At 39.3% G+C, this 22,010-nt stretch overlaps 1 protein-coding gene across 1 annotated transcript in view; it reads right to left on the reverse strand.

Moving 5' to 3' along the window:
* Positions 1-22,010, reverse strand: part of NUP93 (nucleoporin 93) — a 91,869-nt gene that overhangs the window by 30,844 nt on the left and 39,015 nt on the right. Inside the window, exon 4 of the mRNA XM_045533682.1 lies at positions 4,984-5,046. Coding sequence (XP_045389638.1) covers positions 4,984-5,046 — 63 coding nt within the window. The remainder of the gene's footprint in view (positions 1-4,983; positions 5,047-22,010) is intronic.

Consider the following 22,010-nt stretch of genomic DNA (forward strand, 5'->3'; position numbering starts at 1 on the left):
TACCATCTTAATACCACTGAACAGTACACTTTAAAAGGGTTAAGTATATTTACACTGTTGTGCAACTATCATTACTATCCATCTCCAGAATTCATCTTGCAAAACTGAAACTCTGTACCCACTGAAGAATAACTCCCCATTTTCCTCTCTCCAGCCCCTGGCAGCCACCTTTCTACTTTTTGTCTCTCTGAACTTGACTATTCTAGACACGTCACATAACTGAAATCATACAGTATTTGTCTTTTTATGACTAGCTTATTTCATTCAGCATAATGTCTTCAAGGTTTATCCAAGTTGTACCTTTTTTCAGAATTTCCTTCCTTTTTAAGGCTGAAAATACCCCATTGCATGTACATACCATATTTCGCCTACTCATTCATTCACTGATGGACACCTGAGTTGCTTCCACCTTTTGGCTACTGCGAACAATGCTGCTATAAACATGGGTGTAAAACATCTCTTCAAGTCCCTGCTTTCAATTCTTCTGGGTATCTACTCAGAAGTGGAATTGCAAGGATCATATGGCAATTCTATTTTTAATTTTTTTTGAAGAACTTCTATACTATCTCCTCCATAAAGGCTGCACCATTTTACATTTTTACCAACAGTGCACAAGGGTTTCAATTTTTCTACATCCTCACTGGAACTTAATATTCTGGGTTTTCTGGATAGCAGCCATCCTAATGGGTGTGAAGTGGTATCTCATTGTGGTTTTGATTTGTATTTCCCTAATGATTAGTGACATTAAGCATCTTTCCATGTGTTTATTAAGACAAATTATCTTTTTAAAACCTCTGAAATTAGGCTGCATATTACAATTGCTAGCATGTCATAGCAATATTTTTTCTTTGTAGTACATACAATAATGACGTATTATAAAATCAAGGGTATCTTAAGATTTGATAAGCATGTAAGTAAGGAAGGACAAAGATGAAAGATTCTCCCAGTGATTTTATTTATTTTTTTAAGAAACACTAATATTTTCATAAGAGGAAGCAGACCAGTAAAAGAAAAACAGTCTTCTGGATTTAGGTTTCCTACCAGTCTACTCAAAGTCACTGAAAAGTCTGGCAAACTTCACCAGATTTACTGGTAGTTGCCAAAACAAAGGCATTCGGGTGGAGAAGAGAAAAGAGAAAGGTGGGAGGAGGTAGAAGGGAAAAAGAGAAGAAAGAAGACGACAAAAAAACTCTGAAGAGAAAATTAAAACAGCTTACAGGGATATACTGAATTATGACCATTCTCAGCCTATTATTCCTTAACATATTGACTGCCACACTAATTTTTTTTTCCTTGGGACTACAGTGTTTTACTACTAAAATAGAATAAAAACTTCAAAAAAAAAAACCAATCCTTTCTAATTTAATGGAAAATTTATTTTTTATTGTTTTCTGTGCATGAGTTATATGCAACTGAAAAATACTTCTCAGCTCCCAAGATGAAGAGACACGTGAGTTACATAAGCTTCACGAGGCCCGAGGCTCAAAACTATTGTGAGTTAAATACAACTCACATGCAGTTAATATGTTAATTGGCAGACTGGGTTTCCCATCAGCTTAAGCCCACTTTTCAGGAAGCCATTTCATTTACAATCAGACTGGCATCTAATTAGGCAGCATAAAGGGAATGAGCATTAGTAATGCCTGCTTTATTTTTGGTAATGTAGATAACTTATACTGATAATATCCATATACACGAACTTCAGGGAACTGTTAGAAAACCAGATATACTCTTCCTACAAATGGGATGTTTGACTTTGGACCAATATTTATTAAAATGTGAAAAGGGGACACCAGACAGACACACACACATACAAATGATTAAGAAGAAGGCTGGCACATTGGACCCCTTCATGCATTCTTAACACACAGGAGAAATGACAACCATAAACTTTAAAACTAATCTTCCACCTGGTTTTCTTCTTTTCACTGATAGGCAGAACGGCTCATTCTAGTTAGTTAACCTGAGCTGAAAAATACCCAGAGAAAAATTCTTGCCTCTTATCCCCATCAGTAAACTTAAACATGAAAGCTATACATTTTGAATAGAGAGAAGTATGATAGAACAGCAAGGTGGGGTGAAGGGCAAGCGAAGAGATAATTTTCCTAGAAGCTATCCAGAAAGAATGCATGCACAAGTGAGCCACATCTAAAACTCTTCCTACTTAGTGTCCAAACCAACAGCCTCCCCCAACAAGGTAAAATGGAGGCCCGTGTGGAACGAGGACTGGGGAATGTAGAAATAAGGAGTTGGGGGGAGGTTGATACATTATACAGCTTTCTGAGCTTGCAACAGGAAGTGAGGCACAAACCAGACTATGGTACCATCACAAAGTGTCACAAGACTTCTTCTTAAGGACAAGACCTATGGCCAATAAAGAATGGCAGAGGGAGTAAAGGCAGTCGAAGAAAACAGACAATACACCACCCAAAGAAACTGCTGATGAGGACAGTGGGGGGACAGACTTCCAGCACCAGGTGAGGGTCAGAATGACAATAGCAGGAATTAACCACCCTCTGTTAATTAGGCTGCCCACTTGTGTGTCAAGAACTCCTGCTCAGTACTTTGAAAACCGGCAGCTTTCTGGGCTCAAATCCTTAGGATATCTCTGAGAAGCATGCCAGGCTACTCATTTAGAAAGGAACTGCCCCCAACCTGAATGAATAGCGCTATGAGTCCATTCACCGCTACTGTGATAAGGAGCTTCAAATAAAAATATATGGCCCAACATTAAAATTCTCTTCCCTTGACCCCATCACCCCCAGCTTATCTTAATTACATTAGAGGTAATGGGACATCCAATTTGTGGGCTAATCAGGGATGATCAGCCACCCATCTGCCCATTCCAGCCTATTCTGTTTATACCCATGTCTAAACCAGTGGATTAGGTGCAAAGAAGAATGCTAACTAGAGGAACTAATGAGAGAGAATCAATAGATCTACTTAACTATTAATAAGAACTAAGAGGGCAGTGAGAGTCTGGGGTGAGGCGGGAGATAGGGACAGGAAGGAAAGAAACCCAAGGGAAGAGCAGATAAACTGAAAGGGAGGGGAGAGATCTAAAAATTACAAGGAAGGCAAGACAAACCACAGAAAATGACAGGACAGTGGAGAAACTATTATAAATTCAATCTGAATATTTCAAGTTATCATTATGTGTGGAAAATATTTCTCTTTGAACAGTTAAGAAAAAAAGGCAGTGACAGAACTGGGCAACTGAAGTAAGAACAGGTGGGGAGCACTTGAACCCCATTTTCGTAAAGGGAAGAGGGCAATATGCTTTGACTTCACACCAGTTTATTACTGAGCTGTTGCTGGCTTTTAGAAACACTGCATATGTTCTGATAATGTTGTTCTGTTTTTGCTGGGATGTACCAAATGGGAAAAGATAGGACACATTTGTGGTTTTGTAGCTTGTTTTCTTGGCATTTCAGCAGGACATTGGCAAGTTATTCAAACATGAAATTGTCACCAAAATGCCAGAAAGCTGCTCACCTTTTGTTTGAAAATGATTTTTGCTCAGTGGTAGTCTCCTGGTGTCCAGACAGGTCAAAGGTCTCCCCCTAGGCCAGCTCCCAACACTGGAATGAATGCCTCCCTCACAAACACATATGCACACATTTTGCACTGTGCTATGTCACCTAAATGTTTTGGCTGGCTGCACATTTAGTCTCAGTATGCCACAATGTTCGGAGACTGCCAATTCCAGAAACACATTCTGTGGGGTAAATGGATTAATAAGGCTTGGTAGCATTCGACAATCCTAATTTGATTTCATTGGTCCTTTACAGCAGGAGAATCAATGTTCGTGAGTAAGAAACTCATAGTGTGAGCAAAGAAAAACAACTGTTTTTTTTTTTTGTATTTCCAAATCTGAATCAAGTGAATTTGTCTATTTCCAGGAGTAAGTACTACTGCCAACAACATAATTTTTGAGAATTTTATTCGATAATTAAACATATCAGTCATTTAAATAATGCCTTTGGAACACTGTCTTATAAATTAGAGCTGGCAAGCCTCCCTGCTGCCCTATCTCACATTAGGCCTATTGAGACATGTTCACCTTCATAAGATATTTTAACAAAGCACACTGAGAAGCAGCATTTTTTCCCTTTATTATTTTTTAAATTATACAAATGATACCTAAGTACATTTCACTTGTTACATCAAGGGTTAAATAAGTAAACAGCAAAACAGAGGTCTCCCCTCATGCCTACTCCCTTTGCAGAGAGACACTGCTAGCAGACAGCATGGACTCTGCCAGCCTCCTGCCTGAGGAAAGCTGCCCTTCTAGAACCAAATCCACAGGATACCTAACCTTTCTCCTCCCTCCCCAAAAGACCCCAGTGGCCTGAAAATCTCCTTCTCTGTGAGGGGATGTTTTGGAAAGGTTTTGATCTTTTGATTCTTATTGGAAACAAATGGCGACAACTCACATGTTAGTAAATGACCTTTGAGCATCTTGCAGGAATGCTTGTTGCAAAATATTGCTGCACATATAGTAGCTGCTCTGGCTGACTTATTTACCATCTTTTCAAGCACAGAGCTAGGTTTTGTGTTTTTTTTTTGAAGACTTGGAGAAATTTTTAATATAAAAGGTGGCACAGCCATATTGCATAATAAAAGGAAAAGAAGTTGTGGGAAATTATCAATGATCATCATTTCTTTTCTGAACTGGTGATTCAGTACAAACCAAAATACCACTTATAAAGTAATGAAACCAAAAAACATTCTGGGCCTTCCATTTTAACATTAATTTAACAATTAACTGTCCAGTCCAGTGTCTCAGATGCATTTCAGTCACTACATACATACACAGTTACAAGCATGGTATTTTGCTCAAACATGGTTCCTGAAGAACTTTCTACAGTAGGAGAGAGCTGGGCCTGGAACACAGACGCCAGCTTCCAGAACCTGCATTCCCTTGGTATATACTGCTGCCCTCGTAACTATATACATCTACATTTTGGTTCGTTTTCTTACCCTCTTCCGGGACTCTTCAATGGCAGACAGCAGGGCATTGTCCTTCTCATTCTTTAGGAAGCCCTGTGAAAGGGGAAAAAGATGAGCACAATTTAGGTTAAAATTAACCTTCAAATAATCAAAAGTATACTATAGGACAAAAAAATAACCATAACGATATCTGCTACTCTGCCCACCTCCATCCTACAAAATTCTCTCAACTCGAAAACATCAAAGTAAATAATTCTTACAGATATTTCCCAGTTTCTTTCCATCTAGGAGCACATGATTGTTAGAAGATAAAGACCCTATGAAACAGTAGTGGGGAGTCCCATGTGCCGTCAACATGTAAAAAGTGAACAGTCAAGACCATCCTTCAAAATTCCTAAATGGTTCGTATTACACACACTGCTTTGGCTACGTGGTCATTCACAGCTCCTCTAACTGTTCCTTAGTCTATATTTCTTTGCTGATTTCAATTAATCCTTCGATTTCTTCCTTACATGGAAGACACCATCACCGCCTACTTGGCTGGGTGCTATTCATTTATTTGCCAATGGCTGAGAAACCCTAAACATCATTTATTTGCACATTGCTTCCAGGGTTCTGCCATGTGCACTCCCTATTTCAGGTCTGATGACATCCACTGCTTGTTTAATATAGGTGAGGTGAAGAGATAGTCTACAAATCCAGTTTAACATGCACAGGTTAAACACCTGCAAAATGAAAACTATACAATAAATAACACAATGGCTGAAAGGAAAGGCTTTGAAATGTGACAGTTTCAAATCCTAGTGCCTCCATTTACTAAAGGCAGGACTTTAGTCAGGTCACTCAAACTCTCTATACCTCAGTTTACTCATGCGCAGCAATAAGATAATGTAATCAAGTTCTTGCCCCAAGGCTCAACACACATAGTTCTATTAGAATTGATTAGATTTAGGTCTAATGGTGATTACCAGTAACAAAACAGATGCCCAGGGTGACCTCCTTGCTGCTGTTCATTGTCCTTATTTACTTGAGCTGAGATCTGGTGGGAAGGAAGGCAAGACACTGTCCTGACAGCCACAGCAGCGGACAGACACACACGCAGACACACAGACTGGGCTTCCATGCTAATACCTCGCCCTTTATACAAGGGTGGAGTTTCTTTTCCAAAGCTTGGAGAATGGGGGTCGAGTAGGAACAAGGAAGATGATCCATCAACTAGAGATCAAAGTCTAGCTGTAACATGGAAGAATTCAAGTTACCCTACACATCAGATCCACCTATACTCCCATGCAAGGCACAAGCATGTTAAGCACACTACTGGTGCATTTATAACCGTGTTTAAAATGACCTGCTTTTTCAGAATCATGTTTTTGCTTTTTAAAGAAACTTTGAAGAAATATAACACAAAGAATTCTGCGAAAATTTTTAAAATGACAAGCTAAATTAAAACACACTTGACAGCTTTCTTGTACTGGAAACTTACTGTCATAGTTAATTAGTTCTTGATCACTTATTACATTTTTAACAACTGTAATGTTTTAGTATACAGTCATGTGTCACTTAAGATGCTTTAGATGGTATAGCCTAGTACACACTTAGGCCATGTAGTGCAGCCTATTGCTCCTAGGCTACAAACCTGTCCAGTACGCTTGTGTACTGAATACTGTAAGCAACTGTAACACAATGGTATTTGTGTATCTAAACATATCAAAACATAGAAAAGGTAGAGTAAAAATATGGCATTATAATCTCATGGGACCACTGTTACATACTTGGTCTGTCCTTGACCAAAATTTCATTACACAGCACAGGACTGTGTTCCATTCAAACAGTCTTTTTAAAAAACGAGGGAAGAGGACAGGATAATACCGGGATATAAATTTAAATAAAATATTACTAATCTTCATAGATTCTCCAGCTCCCTTACGTATTTGCCCATGACTCCCCCACATTTGCTGTCACACCCCTACCTGGGAAGTGCACTGGGATGGACAGGGACAATGGCTGGCAGGCCCAGCAAAACGTCTCCTCATAAAGACTCCTCAGGGCAATCTCTGAAAACACAACACAAAGACTGCTCCAAATATGTGTACTGATAATCGGGGTGGGGGGGCTGGGGTTCACTTGCCTAATAACGTAATGACCTCAATAAACTAGAGGTCATAAAGCAAAGAACCCACGGGGTCCATTCAGAAGTTGGCAGCCCGTCACCACGTGCCTGCCTCTGGCCATCGCAGGGGAGCCAGACACAAGATGATGCCCAAAGTTTTAATGGGCCTTGTTTGTACCCTTCACAGCAAATGATTTCATCCAGTCAACAAACCTTTGCTATGAATTCCCTTTCGTGAGGGGTCTTCGATGACTAAAGCTAAAGCCTTTGGTGTCACAGTTTAAAAACAAAGCTATGCAACTATTGCCAATCATTCATGCTCCCTAGCAAAGGGTGACATAGATTGTGCTCTGCTGCACCTTTTTGTGGCTGCCCTTAAGCTGCTGATTGTCTAAACAAGCCACGTTTGGGGGTGGAGAGACAGCCACTGCCTGACAAGGCCTAGTCTAATTTTTTCTTTTTGGTAGTGATGGAGGTGTCTGGGTTAAGTCAGATGTTCTGCTGCCCCCCTTTGGGCTTCCTCTGCTCTTCCTAGTCAATGACCAGCCCACCCCAGTCTTTTCACTGCAACCACATCCACATCTCTCTCTCACACACACAATTAAGACACAAGTGCAAAGCAATAATCAGACACATCTGTTTAAAAGCAAAATAATATTCTGCAAGAAACACAACCCCCAATTTCTAAGAGATGAAATTTCAAACAGAAATTAAGAAAAAAAGAAAAGATATTACTGCTTTAGAGCAGATAACTCCCGTCTTTATAAAGTTATATTTTAAAAACCTCAATACATTAAATGATGCATTTGTGCGTGAGAGTCAAATCTTAGACCTCACCCCCATATGAACAAATACTATTAACCATTATATACCTCAAAAAAAATCATCATGTATCTCAAAAATTGGGCCTTCTCTATAATAAACAGCCCACAAAATAAATTCTGAATTTTAATTTTTCATCCTTTATTCCCTTCTAAAATGAAACGACAAAATAGGTTACACATCACATTTTATTTTTAAAAACAACATAATACTGGCCTATCTTGCAAAAAGAATCTTAAAAGTAACAATTTGTAGTCAAAATAGCACTGAGATCTGTGTGCCGCCTAGTGGTGGTTAGTTTCTTTTAAAGCACACACACCTCAAGGAAAAGCAACAGCCCACAGGAACTAAAGAACTAAAAAGTTGGGTAGAAACATTCCTACCTCGGCCCAGGTTTCCCACAGATCCCTTCTTTGACTTCCCCTTTCTACCTGTGTGTTTCCTTTCCTTCCAGCTCCTCCTGTGAGGCATCTCTGTGTCCTCACCCCGGAGAGTACTTGCAGAGCTTACTGGAAAATGGGTTCTCTGGAGAGGGGAGCTGGGGCGTGAAGCATGAATGAGCTCCCTGCCATGCTGAAGCCCCTTGGGCACAGAGAGGCCCCAAGAGCTCACCTCCTGCTCTGAGATGCCAGTGTCTAACTATGATCCTCAGAGCACCCCATCACTGGTATCCCTTGATCTCATGAACAAGCACTTTGTAATTGCTCTCAGCGCCACCCCCCCAACCCTTCTACTGCTGGTCCACTCAGTAAAGAACGCCCCACAAACACTTGCAGGCCGGCTAAGTAAGCAGACTACTCATGACTTCCTCGTCTGTAACTGCTCCTCACTGCCAGAGTCCTGGAAACAGATCCTCTTCTAACTGGCCCCTTGAATGTGTTTTGGTTTCCAGCTTCCTATACCACATAATAGTTCCCATTCAGGAAGCAATTAAGGGCCAGACACTGCTCTAGGCAATTCAGAGACATTACTGCTAATCCTTTAACAATATAAAAGAATAGACAAGATCACCCCAGTCTCTCCCACACCCCTCCCTCCACCCCATTTCACTGGTAAGAAACTGAGGTTTCAATATTAAATAACTTGACCAAAGATTCCTAACCAGGAAGATGCACAGGCAGGATTCAAACATAGTTCTGACTCTCGAGACCAATTGTTTCTGAGACACTTGGGAATAGTAAACCTTTAAATTGTGAAAGTAAAGAAAAGTTTCTCTCTTTAAAGGGATGAAGCCCAGGAGGAGAGAAAAATATCCTTAAATTTGTTTTATCAGATTAGACCTCTTTTACAGATGATGGAGCTGAGGCTCAGCAAATATTAATACTTATAGCAGTACTAATAACAGCAAACATTTAAATGGTGATTACTTTGTGGCAGGCATAAGTGTGTTACAACATCTGGTTCTAGCTCTCACTTTTAACCCAATGCTATTGCCTCTCAATACTACTTAACTGGATCGTACTTTTAAAGGTAATCTTTAACAGAGGTTTAAAAGTAGAGCAAGTTATATGAAATGGTTTGGAGGGGTTCCATGTTGAAATGACCTGGTTCATAAGTAGCAAAGCTCAGATTGAGAACCCCAATTTTGTGACCCCTTATTTACCCTTCTCCACTCTATCGTACTGTCTCTCAACACAGCAAATCAAGGTGGGATAAACAGATATTTCATGCTTACATATTTATTCCTTCCCCCCTCCAGCCCCACTTCACATAGGGGAGGAATGAGACATCATGAAATCAACTAACATTTTTTAATGAAATAAAATGCAATAGAGATATGTGGTATGGGTATTGTTTTGTGAAACTTTTGTTTCAATTATATATATTTATTTCTATGTATTTTATTTCTATATATTTGTATGTATGAGTCACAGTCCAAAAAGCTTGAAATCACTGATTTAGAGGTCAATTCCATAGTGTTCCAAAATATTATTACTATTATTGTTGTGAAACAATAAACACCATACATCTGTCCAAGCAGTATCTCCAGCCACCAGTTTCATCTTTGACAGAGGACGTGCTTGTCTTTCTTGCACTGGCTGAGAACAACCCAGAATGTAACCTCAAGGTAAGTTGATTCTCCTATCAAATGTGCTGTCACATCTCGAGGACCAGCAGCCAAGGTGGCCCTTAAATGGCTCAGGTCAAGAAAGATGGGCATGAAATCACCTTATTTTTAATCACCACACAGATTCTGGGTTTCAGAATATACATGGAAGCTAATTCCTTCTGTGGAAAAGGAGAGTGGGCAAAAGGATGTTTGGTTTTGCCAAATGGCCAAATTCTCTTAGCTTATTTGCTTTCCAAAAGTGAAAACCACAAAAAATAAGGGTCTCTGTGAGAAAAATTTCAGTATCCACTTTAGCCAGGAAAGTAAGATGGCAAAAAAAAAAGCTTATATTGATTCATTCACAGTTCTTTCCTTCTCATCTACAACAAATAAGTGATTTGTTGAAAAGTTATATTCAATAATTTGAATTGAAGAACATATACATTAAATATAAATACAAACATAAATAAATAATAAGAGTCTAAGTTGGTCCCACAAAGCAACAGCCATATTTTCACATGGCCCTCAAAACACCAAGGACTACTCCATGTCTCTTTCCCTTAAATAAACCAACTGGTAATCCACCTTGTCAAAATTTAAAGTGAGGCACCCACAGCAGACTGGACATTTACGAGAAGTAAATTTTTCTTTACTTTCACAATTTAAAGGTTTACTATTCCCAAGTATCTCAAAAATATACGCAAAAATACAAGGTGGGTACTACAAATATCTTGTATCATCTCTCATTTAATACATAGAATATATACAAATTAATAGAAAATCTGTAACCAACATGCCAATTCAAAATAATATTAACACAAAGTGAGCAGTGGCATTGGGAATGGTCATGGTCGTTGAAAAATACATTGCCAAGACACAAGCAACAGCTAGGAAGGCAATGAAGTAGTAAAAAAACTAAAGCAGATCAAAGAATACACTTAAAAAATAATCACTAAAGGATCTTCTCAAAGATGAAACAAGAATTCCAACAAGTACTGGTAAACATTCATTAGTACTTTATTTAGCGCAACGAAGAAGTGTGCAAATTCCATAAACACAGAGTGAGAATTATATCCGTTGTTTTGCTTCAGCTCATTCTCAGTAACGTATCTACTTTTCCTTCACCTCTCCCAAACCTTCTTCCCTACTTCTGAACAAATGACCTCTTCTGAAACTTTCTCTTAGATGAAACTTTTACAAAGGCAAAAAATTCCTACTTATGGAGAAAATGAGGAAGGATGAAGTGAGAGACTGTTTTCAGATGAGCACAACAGAAATCCTGCCAGCACCGGCCAGCCAGCCGCTGGGCTCATCAGATGGTGTGGACATGCTTTTCATTAGCTTCCTTCTGTGTTGCCTATGCTGAGAATGCCTCCGGGATTTTGTCAAGTGAAAAGAGATGTTCATTACTGATAAAGCACAGAAAATAAACAGAGAAATTCTTAAATTTGGGCATTTTCAAGATTTGGGGAACCTCCATAAGGTTTTAGAGCATGTTTGTTTATTTTATTAGAGCACTATTACTGCAATAAATTAAGAACACATAAAATGTCAGCTTACAAGGCCCATGAGAGACTGAATTTCCTTCTGTAAGAACTAAAGACTAAATAGCAACTCCAGGGTTTATTCTCCAACAAGTCCCACTGCTTGTTTTCTACAAAAATTTTAATACTTTAAATCATTTGTTCACAGATTGCATACATAACTTCAAAAATACCCCTGCAGAAAGCAGTGCTAAGCGGGCAGAGCTGACATTTGCCAACTGTAATATGTTTTTAATGCTGTTAAATGATTTCTCACTATGCATTTATGCAAAAGCCTAGCCGCTCTCATTCAGCAGGTGGCAGCAGACGCTGCAAGAGTGACTGTGGAGTTCCACCATTTGCCGGCTCAGCAGATCCATCGGTGCTGCAGGCATCTCTGGAGCCACAGGTGGCAGACCTTGGCGATATAACATGGTGCTGAGCAGGCACCAGGCCATCTGTCACTGTCAGACTGCTGGGTCCCACTTTGTACAGGGTTTCTGCTATTGGGCTAAAAAAAGTGCCACACAATTATGTGATAGATTTGAGTCCATTAAGGCAAAACAAATTACTTGCCCCCACGAATCAAATTGGTTTTCAAGATAGTCTATAAATTCTCACAGGTGGAAGAGAACTCAATGTGCACAGGAGGTTCAAAACCCAAGGATACATGGCATGGGGCAGTGCCTCTTCCTGGACCAGCAAAGGGCCTTACAGGCAACATTTTTACCAAAGTATACTGGCATGCTTGGTCTCTTCAAGGGCGTGCCAATACAGCTATGAAGTAAGTCCATCTGCACCTTTGGCTTTTGCGAAAGCCACAGGCCTTTGAGAAAGCCACTAATATAAGTCTCCTTAACTGCCTTTTACAGAGCCCCCTATTACCCACCCCCCACAAAATAGAAAAAAATCACCATATAACAAAAGCCCAACTTCAAAGATTTCAGCATTGTATAAAAAAAGAAAGTAAGACGTGGGACTCATCATGATCCAGAAGGGAAAGCTAAAGAAAAAGTCATCTGCAAGAATGGGGACATGCCACTCCTTTGGTAGGGCAGTTAGGGGTGCACAGATGCATGGCACACCTCCTTGTCGACATAGTGTAGGCACATAGCTACCAGATACCTCTTCCTATCACCCAGGCATAGAGCTGGGGCTGCTTGGCACATCGGGTCGCTGCACTTAGAGAGGAAGGCCAAGGTTAAGGACCTCATCCCTGGGAGGGCCACTTTTTTTTTTTTTTCTGGAGACAGAGTCTCACTCTGTTGCCCTGGGTAGAGTTCAGTGTGTCATCGTAGCTTAGTGCAACCTCAAACTCCTGTGCTCAAGCGATCCTCTTGCCTCAGCCTCCCGAGTAGCTGGGGCTATTGATGTGGGCGATGACAAGGCCATTTAAATCTCTGTGCTACTGCTGCAAAGCCAGTGCTATCCCTTTTAGAGGCCCTGGGGCATTTTTGTTATCAGCTAGTTCTCTCTCTGGCCATCCTGGGAAGGAAAACAGTCTATCCAGCTCAGTTACGGAAAGGCTCTGGACACTTGTACAGAGTGGGAACAAGTTTAATTAAGGGCATAATATAAATAAGTAAAATAATAAATGATGGCCACTTAGGCACTAGTGGAGAAAAAAATGATTTTTAGCAGAACCCCCTCTCTTCCCCAATCCAATAAAGCCCTCCGATACCCTTTCAAGAGTGTATAAGCAACTTTCCTTTGCTGGTCACGAGAGGGCTGGGGAGAGGAATGTGAGTTGCTCAGTACCGCCACCTCACCACTTCCAGAAAAACAGGCCGGTCAGCACTCACATTCAAGTGAGAAGGACCGTGACGCAGCAGAGTGTGCCATGATGTGGTGGAGGGGCCTCTGCTGGGGACAAGGAAAGCAGGAGCACTAGAAATCCAGGGAGGGAGAAAGGGCAGCCAGCCAACTGCTCTCAGACTGCTGAGGTGGCCCCAAGAGAAAAAGCAAGGACAACTCTGAGCATTTTATTTCGTTTCCCCAACCATACCAAAATGCCCAGCACACTTGCTAAGGCTAAACTTTGGAGACACAAGAAAGGGAAGGATTCTGAAGAGAAAACTTCTTCAATCTAGTTCTGCAAATATTAACCATGTGCTGAAGTATGTCTGGCTTCAAAGAGCTGCAGCAGAACCCTTTCCTCACCCCAAGGTGAATAAATCTAAAAAATATTAATCCCATAGTCACTCTAGGGTGATGGAAAGATAAGGAAAATACATTAGGGGATGATAAAAATGTCTCAGTATGTCTTTAGGGACCTGATTTCCATCTTGGAGATGGATTAGTCCACATCCAAAGAACTTTGGGTATAAAACCGCACTGCAGTATAAAATCGGAACGCATCAATAATGGCCTTTATCATGGTCAGCATCCCTTCCCACAGCCCCCGAAACACACCCTAAAAGAACCCACTAAAGCAATCCTGTATTATAAAAAGATACACACAGAGATCCCCAGTTTTGTCAGATCTAGTGCATTTTTCCCTTTGGAAAAGGAAACAAAAGCAAGATTTGGGAGTCACAGCAGGAAAGGATAGCAGAGGGTATGTCTCGGAGTCAGTCAGGTGGGAGCCAAGCAGCTTTTGCCAGGCTGGTTTCTACAATGCTCAGGATTAAGCCTCAGACTTCTACTTAGCAGGCACAAGGAGCCTGTTAGTCAGGACAATGTTTGGGAACTACGTCTCACATTAATTCCCTGCTGGTGCGCCGTGTCAGTCATTTACACCGCAGCTGAAAATCGCAGCTCCTCCTGCTATGCAGCAACGCTTATGCTGATGGCATTGGAGCACCAATCACCACCGATCTGTCACAGAAAAAAGAGTGCTAGTTTTGCTGCAGTTTCTTCTTATTCAGAAATTCTTTTTTCAAAAATGTATTTGTTTGGGAGACTACTACTAAAAGAAAAAAGAAAGCTCTCCTTTTAGAACTTCATGTGATCTTCAACGAATTTGTCAAGGCATTCCTCTGCTAATGGTATATGTAATTTCACACTCTCTAAAACCTTAATTAAGTTTGGAAACATTTTGACTTTACCCTGTCGGAGCTGAGGAATACTGCAGAATGCACCACTCACCACTGTCACCACAGGTGTAGAAAGCACGAAACATTCCTTAGCTGGAGTGGCAAATACAAGCAACAGGACAGCGGGTAAGATCATTTTTCAAATACAAATTTCCCAAAACCTACAGGGAGCTAAACCCTTTCACCCTGTCCATTCTTACTGGGCTCTGCACTTCTGGACCCCTCAACCAGCTCCAACCCAGCTCACAGAGAGTGAATGTGATGACTTTGCCCATTCCAGGAGACAAGCACTTCACCCTTTAGACCAAGCCAACACGATGGACCTAAAAGCTCAACTTGCAGGATAAATCTCATTTTTAAATGTTTGTTTATAAATGACAAATTTATAAATGCTTATCATCTTCCACATGGGCCCAGGAAGACTCCAAGCACAGCTGAGTAAGTCATTTCTGGCATAGCTTAAAAGGAACATCTCTGTGAGGTAGTTGCTACGGCAAAGGCACACTTTGCTGAAAGCTCAATCCGTTAGATCCATCAGTCACCAGCAAGTCCTCAACGAGAAAGAAATGGAGTCAGATGCAGACAGAGGCACAACGCAGCACAGCACAGATTAGGAGTCAGGTGTCCGGATTTAGGGCAACATCAACTGCTTTCCAGATGTATGACCTTGAGAAAAGTTATTTAACTGCAGTAAACCTTGTTTTACTTCACTGTAAGATGAACAGATCTCACTACACAGACTCTAAGGCCAGCTCCAGAAATTCCAACTTCATGAAAGTGAGACTACGTGAGAAATTAGCATTGTCACTGCCACTATGACTATAGTACATTTGCAAAATAATCCATACCTTGACCGCAAAAGAAATAAGCTCTGTTATTGAAGGCAGCTGACATATATTTTATATATAAAAATAACCAAACCCAACAAAAAACCAGAATAAAAACCAGAGACAAATAACATATTTTCACAGGAATGCTGGTTTCACCTTGCCATACAAGAGAAGCATATTGTCCTTTGTTTTCTAAAAATCCATCCTACGCTGGAAAGAATAAGTTTCTATACTAAAAAAGAAAAAGAAAGCACAAAGCAAGGAATTTCAGAAGTATTAATACAAAATATTGTTAAAATAGATAATTGTATTTTAAATAAAATTTAAAATATTTTGTTTTAACCATATTTGCCATCAATTTCTTAAAAGGAGTATTTGAAGCCATTTAGATGTAAGTGCTAATTAAGACTTTACTTCAGGAAAAATCTCAAAATTTCTATCTTCTAACAATAAAAAGTAGCTGTAAATTGGCAAGGCAGGGCTCCTAAAGCTGTCTTCAAACTTGATTAAAGGAAAATAACTCGTGCGGTCCACTTCTTATCACAGTGCTCCTGGTGACGCCATTTTACTCCTTCCTCACTGCCATCTTAGTGCCACGGACTGTTTCCTAGCGGCTGCCTGACATGCCTTCTTATCTACATTATGGAGCTGCCAGAGCAGTCAAAGGTTTGATACAAATACATTTTTTGTGACAAAAAGAACCAACTCCTGATTATATACTACCGGCCAGGCTAAAATTCCATGAGAAAACTGAAGAGCTTCCAGATTGAAGAGATTCAGGAATCCCCTGCAAGTACTAGAAAGGAGAGCCTCTTCCCAGCAGCCAAACTTGAGTAGACCATGGTGGAGGCAAAGAAAATAAGAAGAAACTGGGTGTCTGCCACCTCCCCAGAGCATTTAACACACAGCTTTATTATAAAGCCAGCAAAAAGAAATAAGACCAGGATCTTCAAATTTTACTTTAAAAATTTCAATGAAAGGCTTTGAGACACCCCCCCACGCCATCCAATCAAAGATTTTATACAAGCAAAGCTGCAGTTAAAATGGAGTTCCAATTTGCTGCCCTAAAACTCTTCATTTCAAGGTGCAAACCTTGTAAGAATCAAGGGAAAAGAATCCCTTTGCATTCTACCATATATCTAAACAATTAATATATTAAATGTCACTCCTCTCAGGATTAAAAAATTATGTTGGGACCTAGGCTCTCATGCTAAAGTTAAAATTTGTATCATAGATTTATGGAATCTTTATAGGATTCTAACCGGGGCTTACAACAACTGAACCTTCCTATGTCAATGAAAAGCTTGATGTGAAGAAAACTGTTCTCTCACTAGTTTCAAACATATATTAAAATTAGAGAAAACAGCATTCATTGACTAGGATGAATAGCAGTTAACGCAACAAGACCCAGAAGAACAGTTGGCTTTATAAATTTGATATCAAGTTAAAAGGATTCTCAGATACCCAGTTCTGTGAAGATTCAACTCCTGAGGCAGCTACTAAAGCATTCTGAGCAAATACTTCATGGTATAGTTTACTGTAAAATACACTCACTATAAATTCTTCAGGGTTTAAAAGATAAAAATTCTTCAGCCTTTAAAAGAAACACACAAATCAAAGTTAAAATCCACTTGTTTCCTCTTACTAAGAGCATAAAAAAACAAGGAAATAACCCAGGTCAAATCCAATTAATTTTAAGAATCAAGATTTATAAGCTTATAATTACAAAAAACAGTTTTATACAAGTAGCTCTGAAGTCACAACTATTAAGCAGAAGGCACTAAAAATTGTCCCCATGAGTGAGAGTGAAAGCCTCACTCTATTGATCTTGCAGGACACAATCTTGTTTTGTCAAAACATTTTTTCTTATGTATTTTAATCAGCTATTATAGGTTATTAACCTGAAAACATTTTCTTAAAAAAATAAGAAGACACTAAAATACAGCAATTCTTTTCAGGAATGGAAAACACACTGTTCTTAAAAGTGAAAAGAAGCTGAACTCTTTTAAATTTACCATATTCAGATTTCTTTTTTCTCTCAAGTGTCATTTCCATACGTGACTAGAGATAAATTCACACTTCTCATTAACTTAAATTACTAATGAATAATTAATTAAAATCATGTGCTAAAATCATTCATAAAACCTGTATTTCAAGTATATATATCATACCTGGTTTTTAACACATGCATAAAAAAATACATCCACCAACCTCTATGTTACACCTTTCATGTTTGCAGCGTTCACTTAAAAGTCTATTTTGCCCATTCAACCAAAGACGAATTTTCAACCTGTCACCGCTATATGAGTATGAGAAATACTTACTGTAGACAAAAGGATTCCATTTTCTTTCTGGCAATGTTCTCCACCCTCCTAAAGAACTCTCCTATACAGTGAGCAAATTTATTTTCTTAGTTTTACAGTAACAAAGCTCCTGTGCCACAAGACCTAACGTAAATGGAATGGCCCTGCTGTTGCCTTCAGAACCCAGCTCACCTCGACCATGATACAGCTAATTGTTAAAAATGGTGGCTGAGACATTTTCCATACATTAAATTAAGGAGCTCTGATGAAGGCGCTGGCATCCACCCACTTCAGACAAAGGAAAATAATTTGCAACTGTACCAAGGCACGGATAATTGAGTCATCTCCCATACAGGGTCAGTGTTAGAGGTTTCCTCCATCTTTACAAAATGCAAACCACAGCTCATTGTCTCATCTCAGAAATCAATTCTTTGCAATGCTGCACTGGGTCAGAGTTTTAAAGGAATCTTACTCATGGGTGAATCCAAACCTCCAAAGCCTAGAAGAGCCAAATTCTCAACAGTTCCTCTCCCTTCCCGGAGCAGCTCTCCTCTATTTCCCACTTGACAGCTCCTCAAGCCTTCCTATTGTTAAGAGTAAAGAAAGTCCCACACCTCCGAAGGGAACTAAATCCTTCAACTAGGTGAGCAATTTCCAAGTCTATGCTTCAGAAAGAGGTCCAGACCCTACAGGTCCCACAATACAAATACATTCCTTGGGATAATTCTGTTGTTATTTTAAGACAAGACAACAAACAAGCTGCTTTTAATGCTGAGTTAAAAGCATTTTATCTCTGGTATTAATCAAGACATTAAAGGTGTTCTAGGCAACATTTATAATTTTATTACCTTCCAGATAATGCTTAATGACATGACTTAGGAAGTTTTCATTTCACTTATACAAATCACATGCTCTATGCCAAAAATCTGAAATATACTTAAAGGACTCACATCATACTCTTTTGAGGTTGAATTTAAGAAGCAAAAAGTAACTATCTTAATTTAAATTGCCAATATTTGATAATACTTAAGAATCCCCATCTTTGGTGTTACTATTTAATTCTTCTCATTTAAAGCATGCTAAAACATTTCCTGCGAGATAATTGCAAAAACCTCTAATAGTACTTTTCCCCTAATCACCAAATATAAATGACTGAATTCCTTGGTAAGGCATCCTACACACACACACACACATACACACACACTTTCACTCACCTACAATATCAAAGGATCTGGTTTTAGCAAAGAAAAGAAATTCTATTTTCATATTTTACCTCATATAAGAATTGTGCACTTCATATGTATCTCTTTTAAAAATCCCTAAAGAAAACCCATACTACTTGCTACTTGAAGTCCGCAAAAATCCTAAATAGCCAACTATTTAAATCTTTAAGCAAATACCTCTCTGCCCCACCCAAGAAATGTTTTTTTTTTAAGAAAAATATTAGAATGCCAAGGCACAAATCTGAACAATTCTCAGAAGAATCAAGTACTTTTTCTATCAAATAAGTTAACTGCTTCTTGAATTTATCTTAAATTTTTAAACAAACCAAGACTTTGCCTTTCAGAGGTACAACGTGCTGTCACTCTACATACCAGGTACATTTATCTTAATTTCTTTACAAAACATAGGCAATCCTACCTGCAGCTCTCAAATTTAAGGAGTTACAGAACGGTCGATGCTGTCGGTCCTTGCAGCTCTTCCATACCTTCCGTGTGGTATGAGCTCTGTCAGAACCAGTGCTCAAGTTTTTCCCACCCCAAACTGCCTGAATTGAGGGTTGGGGGTGGAGGAGGGAGAGGAAGAGAGAGAGGAGAGAGGAGAGAGGAGAAAGAGACAGAAAGAAGAAAAAGGAAAAGAACGACCCCTCTGCAAGTGCTGATATGACTGAAGCACTAAAGAGTCCAATTAGACAATGAGATTGCAGGGTCCCCTTAAAAAGGGTGCACTGCAGCCCCCGGGAACAGAGCATCACCATTCGTTGTGCTCTACACAGATTCAGAGAAGTCAGCCGTCAGTTTAAAGCACAAACTGATGGGAGTAACAGTTTATAGGTTACAGAAGGGTATTTTATTGTTAACGGACTGTACCAAGTTAAGATTTAAGAGGGGGAGAGACAACATGTAGGCAAAGAATGCTATGATACTTTTCCTTCCCCCAACCCAAGCCACTGCAATTACTCTGATGTGAATTTTTGATGACTTCCGACATCTTGCATGGTTAATAACTGCTTCAGCTGTCATGTTTGGTTAATGTAGAAAATGCATTTGCTGCATTGTGATGCAGTGCTGTGGCCACAGATTGTAACACCAGTTGTGAAGCTGGTCTCTTAACTGAGCAGCAGGAATTTGCACATGCCATGATGCTAAAATAAATGGTAGTTAAAAGATTTTATACAGCAGCAGACAGATTCTGCCATTTTAGTCTACAGAATGTGTAGCTCCAACATACAGAAGCATCTCAGATCATCGTGCCCTTGTCAATTGTACTGTCCTTCAAAAGAACAGTAAATTCACCATCATAAATGTTTGGCCTCTTAGTAGTTAAAAGATTCTGATACTGTTTAAGTAACTATTCAGATTAATTATAGCTTTGAATAGAACAGAGGTTATTTTCATTTCAGGAATATACAGCCAATGAAACTGTCAGTGACACAGGAAAATGCAGACCTTTTATTAACATATGCTCAGCTGAACTGTCACTTCTTTGTACAACACTTAGGAAAAATATACGATGTGTAAGTAATGAATATTACCATTATACTGCAATGGTTTTTAAAAGTGCTACTCCAAAAGGGATTTTTTTCTCTATGTTTTAATGTATAACCTGAAAATTAAAGACTACATTAAAATACTAACATGTGTTTTTCATTTCACGGAAGGAAACTCAATGCAGCAAACCACTGTGCAATTACAGGAAAGCTTGTAAAAAAGCGAAGATGAAACCAAGCTAAGATCCAGGCACCAGATGATTAAAGTCAGGCCAGTCAGGCGGTGGGCCATCATTATGGTGCATATTGCAAAAGAAAACTAGAGAAAAAGACCATTCCATCTTCAAAAACAAAACCATAAACCCAAAGATTGCAATCTGTTGGTTGCAAAACCAACACCTACACTGCAGAACCGGAAAGACACTAAATATTTGCCAATTTCATAATGTATTTCTATACAAATATTAACTTGGCTATTTTGCATGTAAAATTTGGCTATTTAAAGGTTCTTATTCATCTACCATCATCATTTTTGTATTTTAAGAAGCAAAACCAAGTTACAGACTTTGTTGCTTTAAAAGAACTCATATAATTAACTTATATTTCTTACATCAGAACTTTTGCCAATTAAATAAATACCCAGAGCTGAGATGTTTCAGATATTTTCACCTTATAAAAACAAACAAAAAACCCAACTAAACTAAAAAGAATGAACATAGGGACACACTGGTATCTGAACAGTGAATAACAATGAAAGAACTTATGTTACTAACATAAAAATCAACTCATGATTTCCTTTGTTTTATTCATTGTGACAGCACCAAATGCATAATTTGGAGGTGCATGTGTTAACAAGCGCTGTAAAGCTGAAGAGCTTTCTAGTTTTGTTTCTTACCCTAACTTAAAATTAACTGTACCAACAGTGCTATTCGGTGCCATAGCAGATGTCACAGTAGTTGCAGCTAACATTCAACAATTCAAGCTTTTTTTTGTTCCAGACCCAATACAAGGTACCACTAACAGTTCAGAAACTGCACAAGAAGGAAGGGAACATGTGTGTTGGGGGGGGGGGGGGGAAGGGGTAAGCTTTGAAATTAACCAGGCTCAGCTTACGCTCCAATTACTGAACAAAAGATAATCCTGGGGGACCTCTCTCTGAACGGGTGCAAGGAGCAAATTCTTTTGTTTCTAATCAAATAAATACTGTACTGGAGCATAGAGGATATGCAGCAATGCGAGTCTCTGCCTGGGGATGAAAAAAACCCAAAGACCCAAGTGTGGTTAAAGTCAAACCATTTCACGCATGTAAAACCTGTTCCCAAGGGATATATCTGAGGTTCACTACAGGAGAGTGAGAAAACTCTATTTACTAAAAAAAAAAAAAAAAAAAAAAAAAAGACCTTGTCAAGTCACTGTTAAGACATTTTTTCTCTTTAGTACTGCCAACCAATAAATTAAAAGGATATTTCCTTATACTAGAATAAGTCCTAAGCCAGCTCAGACCCTTCTCCCCCTATCAATGAGTATCCCAAGGAAACTAGAGATGCTGGCTTGGAGTTGCAGAATTTTCTGGCTACAAAGCACCTCATAGCAGAGGGTACCAAAAAGTGTTAACTAACCTCCCTTTGGACCCCAGATGCCAGACTATGTATGTGGAAGTCATACAAACACTAG

Source organism: Lemur catta, chromosome 20, assembly GCF_020740605.2.
Source record: "Lemur catta isolate mLemCat1 chromosome 20, mLemCat1.pri, whole genome shotgun sequence".
Lineage (NCBI taxonomy): Eukaryota > Metazoa > Chordata > Mammalia > Primates > Lemuridae > Lemur > Lemur catta.